The 14,342-nt window shown below is 33.5% G+C and overlaps 2 protein-coding genes across 3 annotated transcripts in view; both read right to left on the reverse strand.

The window, feature by feature from the left end:
* GFM1 (G elongation factor mitochondrial 1) overlaps positions 1-1,156 on the reverse strand; it is a 37,602-nt gene extending 36,446 nt beyond the window's left edge. Inside the window, exon 1 of the mRNA XM_039858048.1 lies at positions 953-1,156. Within this exon, the coding sequence (XP_039713982.1) occupies positions 953-1,042 (90 nt within the window). The 5' untranslated portion in view covers positions 1,043-1,156. The remainder of the gene's footprint in view (positions 1-952) is intronic.
* A 4,524-nt stretch (positions 1,157-5,680) lies between these two features.
* MLF1 (myeloid leukemia factor 1) overlaps positions 5,681-14,342 on the reverse strand; it is a 43,928-nt gene continuing 35,266 nt past the window's right edge. For both annotated transcript variants that reach the window (XM_039857723.1, XM_039857722.1), the window contains exons 3-7: positions 13,766-13,849; positions 12,571-12,699; positions 10,836-10,995; positions 8,836-8,980; positions 5,681-7,339 (exon numbers count right to left, since the gene is read on the reverse strand). In XM_039857723.1, coding sequence (XP_039713657.1) covers positions 7,234-7,339; positions 8,836-8,980; positions 10,836-10,995; positions 12,571-12,699; positions 13,766-13,849 — 624 coding nt within the window. In that variant the 3' untranslated portion in view covers positions 5,681-7,233. The remainder of the gene's footprint in view (positions 7,340-8,835; positions 8,981-10,835; positions 10,996-12,570; positions 12,700-13,765; positions 13,850-14,342) is intronic.

Genomic DNA, 14,342 nt, shown 5'->3' on the forward strand with positions numbered 1-14,342 from the left:
TCCCAACAACTACTTTAATAAGAAATAAAGTTTTTTTGTTTAAATTTTAGATTAATTTTTTCTCCCTTCCTTCTTATTGTAGTTCACAGCTAGCAAGGATGTTTGAGGATTTATATGCTTTATGTAGTGGTGCCAATAGCTCCAAGGAAGCCCACAAAAGGTTTCTAATGTCTCCTACACAAAAACAATGACATTTTTAAAAAACTTTATTTTAATCGGGGGAGAAGTGAATTCTGCATTTTATGGAATCAAGACACAATATACCTCTTCCTATAGGACTGTACATCCAAAATGCACTGAAGCCCCTCCTAGGAAAAGGGAGGCAGAAAACCTTGAAAAGATGGGTAAAATAGTAAATGGGACCTGAATGACAGGAGTTTAGTTGATTAGATTCCAGGACACCAACGAGCAAAGCAAATGAGGTTGGCATGATAGGAAAGGCTCAAGTCCTACCCAATTCTACTCCATTCTGCGCCCCCCGCAAAAAGCAGAAACAAGACCACAGAAAAGTATCGAGTGGTTCGAACACCAATAACCCAGGGTCGGCTGAAAGAGGGGGCAGTCAGCCCAACGACACACTATAGTGAAAAAGAGCACTTGATGAGTCAGAAGCCCTGCGTTCGAGCCCTGAACACATTAATTTTTCAACTGTCTTGACTTTCACTCCAGTCCTCTCTCCTCTTTAAGGTATACCAAAAATAAGAGGCTTTACCACAAACTGGAGGCCTGTCCAACCTCCCCGGGCACCGAGAAGCTGCTCATGAGTAACAAGCAGTTAGTTGTGAAGGTACCGAGGAGCTAGCTATTCAACACTGAAGCACGACTTGTATTCGGCTGTCAGCAAGGAAGTGTCAGGGAGAGAATGGGTGTCACTATCACTTCCCTGCTCTGAAGGGCCGCAAAGTCCCGGGGACAGTCCTTGATTCGGTTTCGCCTATCCAGGCGCTGATACCTGCTTTCCCTGCCAGCCTAGGGCGGCGGGGATACGCGGGAGCGGCCCGCGCCCCAGAGCCGCGGCAGCGGCTGCTCCCAAGACCCTCATGGTAAGCGCAGAACACGTGAGAAGGCCCCGAGGCTCTGGGTCAGCTCAGCTACCCCACTCCACAGCATGAGCGTTCAAAGTCACGCCGGCAATCAGTGCCGGAAGAGCACTTCCGGGTCGAAAGACGCGGAGGAGGGAAGAGGAGGAAAAATGAGGAGAAGCTTCCGGTTCTCCGAGCGGAGCAGCATCCTCCGCCGCCCAGGCGCCCTCTCCCGACTTGGAAGAGAAACTGCAGCCGCTTTGTGGCGCTAATCCAGCTTTTGCAAACTCCCAGAAAGATGCAGCCATTAAACGCTGATTTTTTTTGCAGATATAACAATGTGGAGAAATGTTTACAACAGAATTTAAATTAAAAAACCCTCAAAATTGTTATCTATACTGTTACTAGTATAAAAAATATCTGTAGGGCATGACATGAAAAGAACGGGGAAAAGTAATGAACTAGCAATTGTCATTGCTCGATGTTAAACATTATATGTCCAGTCCATATGGAGGACAGAATCCTTAATGATTCCACTTAGATCTCTTAGAGACATCTCACACTTAGTATCTCCAAAAAGGAGCTTCTGATCTTCCTCCCAGATCTTTTCCCAGTCTTCATTGCATAAATGGGAACTCTAGTCTTTGAGTTGCCCATACCAAAAATGTTAGTCATTTAGCCACCGCTTTTTGACACCGCTTATCTGTCAACATATGCTTTGGCACTACCTTCAAAAATAGATTCAGAACCTGCCCCTTTTCTCCATCTCAAGCACAGCTATCTTAACAGCATTACTGTTAATAGCCCCTGCTGCTGCTGTTCAGTCTATTCTCAACCCAGGAACTAGAGGGTCCTTTTAAGCCAGATCATGTCTTTTCTCTGCTGAAAACACACCTTCCAGTGAATTCATCGTTGATTTTATCTCTACTTTTGTCTAAGTTTGAAATTTTTCATAACTAAAATTTTTAAAAATCTGAAATGGCCTCTCTGCTCTCAGAGGAAGTTCCTACAAGACTCTGCTTGAACAGCTAAGCCAAAGTCGCCCTACTTCTCTTGCCCTTTTCTCCAGCCACATTGAGATGACCAGCCTTTGCTCTTCCCCAGACACCTGCGTGGCTTTCTCCCTTACTTTCTTCTCTCTGTTCAGAGCCTCTATCAGTGAGGTGTTCCCTGCTCAACTCTTCTAAAAAAGCAAGCTCCTCCCCACTTTCTATCTTCTCATGCTGCTTAGTTTTCCTTCAGAGCACTTCTTAAATATATCCAGATATTTTACGTACCAGTTTATTGTCTGACTCCCAATGAGAATATCAGTTCCATAAGGACAATGATATGGTTTTGTTAATTGCTGTATCTCCTTGCATGTGCTAGGTGCTCAATAAATGTATCTTAAATGAATAAATAAGGTCAAATAAATAGCAATCTGAAAATTACAAGGGGCAAGAAAAATCAGAGACTCAATGATGAATTTCAAATTTACTTTTTGTATATCATTCATGTATTAATTTGCAACAAAGGATTTGTAAGCCACGTTGATGAATAAATTAGTTAATGTTGAATATACTTTTAAGTAAACTTTTTCATTTATAGACTTTGAAATTTTATTTTTATAAACTTTTATGCATATTTGTCTAAAATATAAACACATAATTATGTAAAAGGTAATAAAATTAAGGTTTTTAAGATATAATTGTTAAATAAAGCAATATATCTATTACACTGAAATTACCACTTTAACAAAGTTTCCTTAAGTAAAAATTCATACTCATTATTGTATGCATGTATATATATATTCATATTTTCTGTAATTATTATAACAAATATGTTATTTTAATAATGCCACTTTTAACCAAAGTAATCAACTTGTGTTTTCGCCACAGAGAAAACTGGAAGACAAAAAGCCAAGCATAGTCTAGCTCGATTTTTATGGGTACATATAAGAGATTATCTGTTGTTTTAAACTGGCAAAATACACATATATAATATCATCCAAAGCTTTTGCACATTCTGTTAATTCAGTCATTTTATAATGTATAAAAATAAAGATAAATTAAAACTATCTTTAGTAAGATTTGTATCATTTCTATTTAGAAATTGTCCAAGTATCCGGGGACTAATTTTAGATTTTCTAAGGTTTTGAAAAGTTAACTAAGGATGTGAAAAATTAAAATTTTAGCTAATACGTTGTCCTTATAATTGTTATAATAATTTTGTAAGATCAAACCCCTTTAAAAAACAGCTATGTTACAATTTTATTTGGATAAACACCATTTTATATTTTGCAATCGTACACAATTGGTGGAGTCAGTAACTTATTTGATCCATAAGATCAATATAGGAAATTTAGGAAGCTGAAATCATGAGTTCGACCTCAGTTTTATACAAACTAGAATATTTTATTAACATTGAATTTATATAATTGAAACCTGGAAAAAGACATGTAGTTGACTTTAAACATTCATTCATTACTTTGCCCAAGTCCATCACTTATCAGAGATATTTAATAGAGCTTTTTAAAAAATATACTTTATACCCTTATATTCATAATTAAATTATATTTAAAAGTTCCTACTATTGTTAAACCTTTCTTCTTATAACCATAACAAAGGCTATTATTTAATTTCACTTGTCCACACTTTATGCAAAAGAAGTACAAATAATTTGACTTTTTTATTGCAGACTCTCCGGACTGTTTATTTAGACTGATATTTCTAGATTGCACATAACAGAATTTTTTTCTGAATTTATCTTTAAAATTTTTCAAAGGGAGGGAACTATAGGAACAGGAAAAAAGGTGAGCTAGAACAAGCTTTATACTGTTAAAAGACAAATTGAAGCATATTAAATAATGTGAGTTAGAGCAAAATCGATTCAGTGGTTAGGAGGGTTCCACCAATGGGAACTAGGGAAGACTTTTACAGAGAAGAGGCAGAAGCAAAGCAAGGAAATTCTTTAATTAGCTAAAGCTTAAGCAACTGCCTTACTTGGGAAAGCCTAATTCACTATTTGTGATTGGGTATCTTCAGGTTTTAATTTCTTAACCTTGAGGCATTATGGGCTCAGATTTTGATTTGCTCACAGGGGCTTCTAGAACATTAAAGTCACCTCAGTCTAATGGCCTTCTTGTTTAATTAATTTAATAATACAAATATGAACATACTCTTGTAAAAGGCTAATTATCCTTCAAGGAGAGAGGAGTTTAAATATAAACCAAATAGTTAAATAGCCCTAAAACATGGAAATAAAAGATGGTTTGTCTTTTACATAAACAAAGTGGGCTCTTTAGATAAATAATACAAAGGCTCTCTTCCTGAGATTTTGTTTGCTGGGTTTTTTTTTTTTTTGGTATTGTGTTCTAAGATGCCTCTCAAGTGAAAGTACTCTTCAACAAGTCCCAAAGCGGTCACTATGATTCCTTGCTAAAGTTAAGCCAGGAGGTGGTACAAATCTATTAGCTAACAAATTCATGAAAAATTGCCTGATGTTTTGTGAAATGTTATACATTGCAGTATTCGTCTCAGGCTGACTACTGACTTGAGAAACATATGGTTAGAAAGCAACATGAGTGGGTAGAAGGTCTCTTCCAAAGCAAACTTCTCATACAAAGACAGGACTAAGGAGAGTTTTCACGTACAAATAATCTGAGATAGACTATGAGATGGTGTTTAAAGCCAAATGCACCAGAGGACACAAGTCTGATCAGAACCCAGAAACCACAAGAGATAATAATAAGCATTACATTAGGGACAAAGAGGTCATCAAAATGCAGATTTACTGCAAAATTCATGTAATCAGGGATAGAGGAGCCTCAAGAAGATTCGAATATGTACATTATTGCCAAATTTAAGGTGCTATTCATTGCAGTAAGAGTCTAGGTTGAGCCTCAGTAGAATCTCCAAATTGTCCTGGCCTGATCAGTCTAAGATTGCTGTCTTAGTTCATTCAGGCTGCTATAACTAAAATATCATAGACCAGGTGATTTATAAACAATAGAAATTTATTTCACATAGTTCTAGGGGTTAAAGTCTAAGAGCAAGGTGCCAGGAGATTTAGTGTCTAGTGAGATGCACTTCCTGGTTCGAAGGCAGCCAACTTCACTCAATCTTCACATGGAAGAAAGGGCAAGGGAGCTCTCTGGGGTCTCTTTTATAAAGGCACAATCCTATTCATGAGGGCTCTACCGTCATGACCTAATCACTTCCCAAAGCTGTCACCTCCAAATACCATCACACTGGCACATGCAGGGCATCATCCGACTCCAATGCGCTCCTGCCACTGCCCTGTGATAGTAAAGGACAGAACAAAGAAAACCTATCCCTGAGACTGCCAGCACCAGGAAACTCTCTCAGGTGGCGAGGAGCCTAAGTATGCAACCTGGTCTTATTGTCAAGGCCACATTCACCAAATTGTTACTATCCTTACATTCCCCAAAGACCAGGGGTTCCAGAAAGATCAATGGTTTTCCATAAAGAAAAAATAATTATATGAACTACAAGCTAGACAGAGATTTCTTTTTAATACTGTTTGACTTCAGCATTATGTTAAAAAAAATTTCTGGAAAGAAGTTAATTTCAGTATGATATGAACATAAGAAATTGACATTTAATCTCTATATGTCAAGTGACCCCTTAGGAAGCACTGTGAGATAAGAAGCAATTATATATGTGTATAACTTAATTCAGTTTTTTATTTTATGGTAGACAAATTGGGAGGAAAAAAGTATTCATGAAATCTCTAAGTGCTATATGATGCACTGAAATTATACTGTTTTAAGTACAATTATTAAAGTGTTTTCATACATGAATATAACAATACAAGTTAGTGTCATGGTTTAGGCAAAAGGAGAATAATTACAGTGTTTACTCTTGGAATCCCACTCTATCAAGTGAATTTATACTAAGGTGTTCTTTAAAATTTATGCCTTATGACAATTTCCCAATATGTAGTAATGTTATTAATACACTAAAATATGCATAAAAGTTTTAACATCTTTAACTAATACATGTTCAATTTTTGTTATAAAAATTACTTGAAACATACGAATCTTATTTTAGTGACTAAAAGCATGAAACACTGACTAGTAAAATTAATATGATATAGAAAATTAGAAGAGGATAAGCATGATGACATAATTCTACTTCCAAGTTAAAAAAGAAAGACATTAGGATTAAAGAGTGATAGTAGATTTTCTCTTTTTTTTCTCCTTGAAACAGCAAAGACTTGAGTGAAGATTTTATATTCTAATAAACTTCAAATCTAACTCTTATAAAAACAGATTAATGCTTGAATTCTAGAATAAAAATACTAGAGCTGATTTTTTAAATGGAATAATTAAAAAGAGAACAATAGAATTATTAAGTACCTTGCTCACACACACACATCATCTGTCTAAGAAATTTTGAGACAATCAATCATTCAGGTTTGCAGAATACCAAATGCATTTTTCTAAATGTCACAAAAAGCCTGAGCAGAGTTTCTCCAAGGACACTCCCAACTTTAGAATGTTAACCAAGGAGATAGATGAAGCTATTTGTGGGAAAGGAGAGCAGAAATACACTACTTTAAGAAATTAAAGAGAAAGGTCAACGTAAAGTCTGTAAATGTTAAGAATGTATATAGAACAAAAAAGAACAAACTGTATAAAGAAACTATAAGAAAACTCATGTATTTTAACAATTTAAAATCTTTCTTTGATAATGAACCACTCGATTGTCCTTTTTTCATCAAAACAATTTCTCATACAACAGTGCAGTATAATTTTGCTTTATTTTTTAAAGATCAAGCTAGCTGGTCGCATAACACATTATAAAATTTGAACTAAGTAATTTCAACCTTTATTAACATGACTTTAGTGTAGCATTAGTAAAAATTGAGACTATCGTTTAACATTTCACTTTCTTATAACTATATAAGATGTAACTAGCTCCACATTCAATCTCGAATATGTGAAAGTATACATAGCCAATAGGAAAATCACTGAGAAAGCAGAGTTTCATAGGATGTTTAATAAGTTTGTCACATTGTCAAAAATCAAAATTTTATTCCTAAAGTTGGGACAATATAAAGCTAGCACTTCCAAGAACATTGAGATATCAGAAAAAAGTTGCTAAGTACAGTATTGATTTAACAAGATATTGGTCTTATGTGTATTACCCAGCACCATTACTTTCTCTATTAAAACAACCAAAACTAAACATATCAAATGCAAGGCTATTTATTTTTTGTTGATTTTCACAGGCGATCCTTTGATGTTGAGTTTGTCCCCAAAAACATTTGATCTTCTTCCATGTTCAATGGCTGGACTTTGATGATGTTTCTCCCTGAGAAATATACATATAAACATCAATATCGTTCTTTAAATGGCCAATGGTTTTCAAATCAATACGAACATGTTAAAAACCACTGTAATTTAAGGAAAGTTTTAACAGTTCCTTCATAGTTTTGAAAAACATATGGCAGACTATTTCATTTAACATTTAAGGGAGCAACAGTTGCTTTCCTGAAACAGACTTAAATCTGTTTACAGAATCTGTTCACAGTTTAACTGGGCTGTCCAACATGGTCGCCACGAGCAATATCATTTATATTTAATTAAAATAAAAGATTTTATATTCAGTTCCTTAGCCACATTGACCACATTTTAAGTGTGATTCAATAGCTACGTGTGGCTAGGGGCTACATTTTGGACAGCACAGATAGATAATGCTTTCATCATTGCAGAAAATCACTTCAGAAGGTTCTATTGCGCAGTGCCAGTTTACAGAAAATGCCCCTGATAACACCACGGGTTTATAGATCTTCTATAATGAATATGCTTTCTTTAACCGGGACCTGGATTTCATAGGCAAACTTACCATTGTTAGTTTTTTATCAATAAACTTTTCAAAGTGAGACAAATATCTAAAATTAATATGGGAATACATTTTCTACAGAAAGATTAGGGCTCTAAATTCCTAAAAAAGTATTTTAAAATAAAAAATGCTAACACATGAAATTCTGCACAAGGCTTCTGATTAACTTGATACCCACTTCTCCACTGCTGGTTCTGTGAAGCCTTCCACCTTCTACAGCAGTCTTTTACTTTTACAGCCTAGAACAGATTTGTTTTAAAACTTTTTGAGGCCTCTCTCTCTCTCTCTTTTTCTCTCTCCCGTGTAATTTCAATAGGAATTAGGTATTGTTCTCAATGTTTTTTCAGAGAGAAACAAATCAAATTTAACTCTAGAATATATACTAAATGCATAAAAATCTCTATAATCTTTAAGGTGCAGTGTCCACACATTTATATTTCATGGCTATTGCAAAAGGTAATTCCAAAGGAGGCTAAGTTTTTGCAAAATTTTCCCCCAAATATCTAATACAGATTTGTTACATATTATACAAGTGTCTAAAAATGCATTTACCATTAAATGCTGATTTTTGACTTATTAGGGAAGTTTTGTTAAACTTTTCAAATAGAGACTCTTTCCCTTTCAGACCTCTAGATACCAATATCTTTACCTGATATAAATGTATAACTCCTACAATAACCAGATTAAAATCTTTTTCCTCAGGATTTTAGCTCCTAAGTTCTGAAACATAATTTGTTAGTGAGCTGCTAATCATATAATCTTAAAATATTATTTGTTTTCAGATACAAAATTAAATTTGTGTGGAATCTCAGATATAATGTAAAATTACAACTTTTGCAAAAGATATTCTTGATATAAACAATTTGGATGTTAATCAGAACTTCTTGATAACAGAGGTAAAATTACGTAATTTTTTGTCTAGCTCTTCTTTTAAAAATACAATTTATTTTAGAAATAACTTTTACCTTCTTTTAAGTTCTCGGGATCCGGATCCTGAATTCTCATGACCAACACTCCGCATTTTAGCATTTTCTAGATTGCGCCATTGTCCCCATGGTTTGTACTTCAAAACCTCATTTTGCCATTCATCATCAAAAGCATGAGCATCACCTACATTAAATATCAAAATAAAGGTAAGTATTAAGGTATCAACTGTCAGTAAATGCCTTGCTCCCCACACACTTCATTTTAGCCTGATGTTACCATCAGCCTAAACTCAAGACAGAGGCAGGACCATACTCAAATATTATTTCTCAGACTGGGGAGGTGCCTACACCTGTCTGTCCAGTATGGTAGCCGCTAGCCATATGTGGCTATTGAGCACTTGAAATGTAAGTTATCTAAATGCAGTGTGAAAAATAAAGCATAAAATAGTTCATCAATCATATTTATATATGATTACATGTTGATGTAATATTTCAGATGTATAAGTTAAATAAAACATTATTAAAATAAGAAAAAGTAGAGGCAGAAACCTGCTTCAAATATAAAGGTCTCTGACTCAGGGTAATATGTCCTTTTCTTGTTTGTTCCTCTCATATTCTTATTGATAATTTGGCTGTTGATGATCTGGTGTTTCATGCACCTGCTTGGATATCATATTATTATATCCAATGGACCCCCTGGCCCAATTACTCTGACTTATAGCCTTTCCTCTACGTCCTCTCATAGTGATCATCCTTTCCCTCTGTAGATGGACACTCCTTCTGTGTCCATTATTAGTAAGTGGCTAGTACTTCCTAATAATTTCACCATTTTCTTTTGTAACTTGGCCTCAACTTCCTAAGACAGGTTACTCATCTCAACAGTCAATTTATGTTGTTATGAAGTAGGTAATCTGACTTCCATAATAACAACAGATAAATGATAATACTTGTTCTCTCAGATTGCCTTTATAATATATTCCTTCACTAAATTTTTCAACAGGTTAATTATTGTGAAGTACTCTCTCTGTATTTAAATATGAGAAAATTAAAAAGGTTAAAATTAAAGAAAGGTTAAGTTGTTGTGGCTTCCATCTCATTGCATAAGAATAAGTTTATTGAACTCCAAACTTAAGAGAACTTCTTTTTCTAAAATGATACAATAATTTAAACCCTTTATGATGATAACACATTTTTATTCAAAATGCTTCTGAAAACAGGAGATGAATATAACTTAAAACTACAACGAGAAGAGCTAGGATACTGAAAGTAAATATATGTACCAAAGAGTAAATAATAAATCTAGAAAAGGAACAGATGTACTTGATACATAAATGACGTATTATATATCATATATAATATATACTTCTAACAATGCCAGAAATTAAAATCTTATCTATATAAATAAAGCCTAAGTGCTCAACAATACAGACTGTTTAAATAAATTTTGGCCTATCCATGATAAAACTTTTAGATAAATTTTAGAATATTTTTGAAAAATAACATCATAGGTAACTGTTCACAATTATAACGATGAATTAAAATAAGCACAATATAAATTATATAGATAGTAAAATACTGATTTTGCAAAAGTATGTGTGTTTGTATATATAAAACCACTAGGAAGAAATACACTAAAACATTAATAGTAGTTATTTTGGATTGAGATTATAGATAATTTTAATTTTCTTTATACTTCTTTATACTTTTCAAATGTATTTCTTTGATAATCAGAAATATTTAAAACTCATTGTGCCTGATGAGTCTTGCTAAGTAACAATTCAAAATATTCCATTTTCCAAGTATAAAATAAAAAATAAATGATACTCACCATTACTAAAAATTACTATAAAAATAGATATACTATGAAATAAAATCATAATTTTATTACTTTGATAAAATATTCCCTACACAATTTTTCATAAACTACCTCAAAAGAGCATCTTATGAAATATTTCTACAAAAATATTCATCAAATTCTACCAGTACAGCTGCTATTTTTAACTTTATGAGGGAGGATGTTATTTTCTTTGATAACTTACTTTCATTCATATTGATAAACTCTTGATTGACCTCTTCATCTCCAGTCCTGTTGTTCTTTGACTTTTGAATGACGTGAGCTCGGTCATGAAGATGATGACCAACAGCCATTTTTTCTAGTCCACTGTCAGAATCTCTCAATGCTCTCCTAGTTTCCTTTATCTGTAAAAATAAAAAAAAATAAAAATCAGCTATTATTTAAATATATGTAGAATGGATATAATTTGAAACTCCTTATGGCCCGTTTACCTATAGAGATAAGATCATAAATTTACTATTCTAAAAATAATATAAACCAATTTCTACTATCAACTTGTAAAATTTCTCTGATATTTCTTGAATTGCTTGGAATTAATATACTTAGGACAAATAGAACCAATACAATTTAACCTTTTTCCAACTTGTAATCAAATATTATAATTAAATATAAAATTAAAAATTAAGAATAACTTAATTATATAAAACTTAGTGCCTTCAACATTGCCCTTGACAATGTAATGGATGGGAGTACACACTAGCATTCCTACATGTAAAGGCAAGTAATTATTCAGCAGTCATGTTAGTGGGCTTGAATCCTTTGGCTTTCACTTATGAACTCTGTGGGTTATTAGAATATTTATGATAGCCAAAAACTATTAACATGGTTTGCTGTGGGACATCCACATTTATATCGTGTTTATATTTAAGATGTATGTCATTTATAGCAAAGTTAAAACTAAAATGTCTGAGATGAATTAGCTGTACTATTACAAAAGCATCATTACAAAGTATGCCTTATATGTAAAAACTAAAAAATGAACTACTCATACCCATTAGGCAATTTAATTTTTTTTTAAACTATAAGTACTAACAAGGAAGTGGAGAAATGGGAACTCTTATATCAGAGTTTGTGAAAAATAAGAAATACATAAATATTTATCAGTAGAAATATAGATTTAAAAATTGTGGTATATTCATATTTTGGATACTATTAAGAAATTAAAGAAACCAGAGTTACACATATCAATTTAAATAAATCTTGGAAGCATATTACTGAGCAAAGTCAAGTTGCAGAAGACACATGCAATATGAAACCATTTATATAAAGTTTAGAAACCTGTAAAATAATTCAGTATATTGTTTATGAAGCATATATATGTAATAAAATTGTAAAAACATGCATGACAATGATAACTTCCAGATACAGGAAAATGATTCTCTTTAGGGGAGGGAGAAAGGGAAAGGGGGCCGAAGAGGGAGGAAAGCACTGGGAGCTTTAATTGCGTCTGCAAAGTTTTTCTGCTTAAAAAGAAAACAAAACAAGAGACAATTTAAAGCAAAGAGAGAAAACGTTATGATTTTAAAAAATATGGATATTTATTACATTATTCTCAGTATCCTTTCTGTACACTTCAAAAATTATAAGTTAGAAAAAATTCATTTACTACAAATATAAATTACAGGTAGATGTTTGTTTCATGGAACAAAGTCTTCTTTTAGTATCTGTCTATCTTGTCAAGATGTAAAGGTAATAAACACCAACAGATGTTTACATAAAAAAAGGCATCTGGGGCAGGGATCGGGGGTGGGGGAGACGAAAAATGTCTTAAGTAAATACCCTTAGCTTTATTGTTTTTCAAAGTGACATGGGCTTTCCCCCCACATCCCTGATGTATCAGATCAAATGTTAATAATTACATAGGTAATCTATCATTCCACAACCTTATAAAGCTCCAAGAATGCTTAGAAAATACTTACTCCTCCCGGAGCCTGTCGGGTTTGAGATGAGGCCTGGAAAACCTTTGGTGGTTCATCTCCAACTTTGGAATAAGTCATAACTGAGGAAGAAGTAAACGAATGTCCATTCGGATCCATTGAAAGGTGACCCTAGAGGTAAATATAAATTGTAAATCCAGAGAGTTTAGACAAATGTGAAGAATTAACGTCAGAGAATTCAAATAAATAACAATACTAGCCAGAAGTCCTAGTAAGGATACTATCGGTATGGTGTACCCAAACGGCACCCCATGAAGTTCTTAAGTTCCCTCCATTTTAGGCACCAATTCTCACTCTCCTTTGAGGACCAACAAGTGAGTCACTCGAAGATCCTTAATTCTTTGGAATCAAAGACTTACAACTCTGATTTAAATATAGATGCTGCGTGTGATACTTTTATAGTCAGTGGTTGATGCTTGTGTGCAATTTTGCCCACGTTAAGCCAGTTAGCCGTTCACCAAGAAGTTTTATATCTCTTGTATGGGTACCAGATTGCTATATTACTAAAATCATTATGAAATGATCCTTAGATTCCAAACTTAATTCCAAACATAGAAAATATGTATCTTCTTCATAGTGAATCAAGTTATTGTTTTGATGTTAATATTATGAGTAGAAAAGTATGAGTACTAGTACTAGTTCACAAGTATTTGGATTATATGGATCTAATCCAGTGTCTAAACATCATTCCTGAAATTTCTATCTTCAGTTTTTTAAAAATATTAAAACTTAATTTCTTAGTTACAATTACTTAGGTACAATTACTTTTAAGTGGATGACATAAAATAATAAAAAATCTAAAATCATATAAAATGTTCATTTATAATAGTGATCTTCAGCGGAACAAATATTTTTAAGGTTGAATTATTTTAGTTTTGAAAGTTAATTAATGCTATTTTTTCAAACTTGTATGTTGTGAAATCAATTTGGTGGTTGTGACCAGCATTTTTAAAATAGAAAATAAACTAGAAAATATCAGCACACATTGTAAATAGTATGATCATTTTTCTCATGAAACTTTGTTTCAGGTATGTTTATACAGTACGCAAGCATTGTGTACTGGATCATGATGTAAGATATTTTTTCAGTCACTGTGGACCACAGTTAAAAAAAAGAGCTTGAAAGCCACTAATACAATAACTGAAAACAACGTTCTCATCAATTTTTTAGTACTTACAAAGTTTCTTTGTAATTCCTGCATACTGTTGCGCATATTCAACATCATTCGGTCCATTGCCTGAAAAGGGCTGACATCTGTACGCTGCAGGATATTAGGAAGTATGTTAATAACAACACAAAAGAAACAAATCAATCTTTCCAAAACGGCTGGATTTTTTTTTTTTCTCAATTTATGCCATGGGATCTCATGCAGTAATCGACCAGGCATATCTATACAAAATCCCAAATAGCCAACGTATAAATGATTAGGGAGCTGTAACACTATAAACACGTGCATTACATAGGTGTGTGTTTGACACACACACACACACACATATATACATGCAAGAACATATACACAGACATATCGTTCGTCAACTTCCTCAAAGCATAATTTGGTTACTATTTAAATACTGAGTGATGTATTCTAGGCTGGGAGAGCTCTAGCATAGTCTGGTCTTCAAATCTTTCTCCCTCTACCTTAATATCCCACCACACAAATAAACTTGAGCATGAGATACCAGTGCCACCTCTACTAGTACTACATGGCTGATAGAAGCTGAGCCAGCCCTTCTCTTCATCACAATAGGGTCCAA

This window comes from Pteropus medius, unplaced genomic scaffold, assembly GCF_902729225.1.
Source record: "Pteropus medius unplaced genomic scaffold, Ma_sr-lr_union100, whole genome shotgun sequence".
Taxonomy (NCBI): domain Eukaryota; kingdom Metazoa; phylum Chordata; class Mammalia; order Chiroptera; family Pteropodidae; genus Pteropus; species Pteropus medius.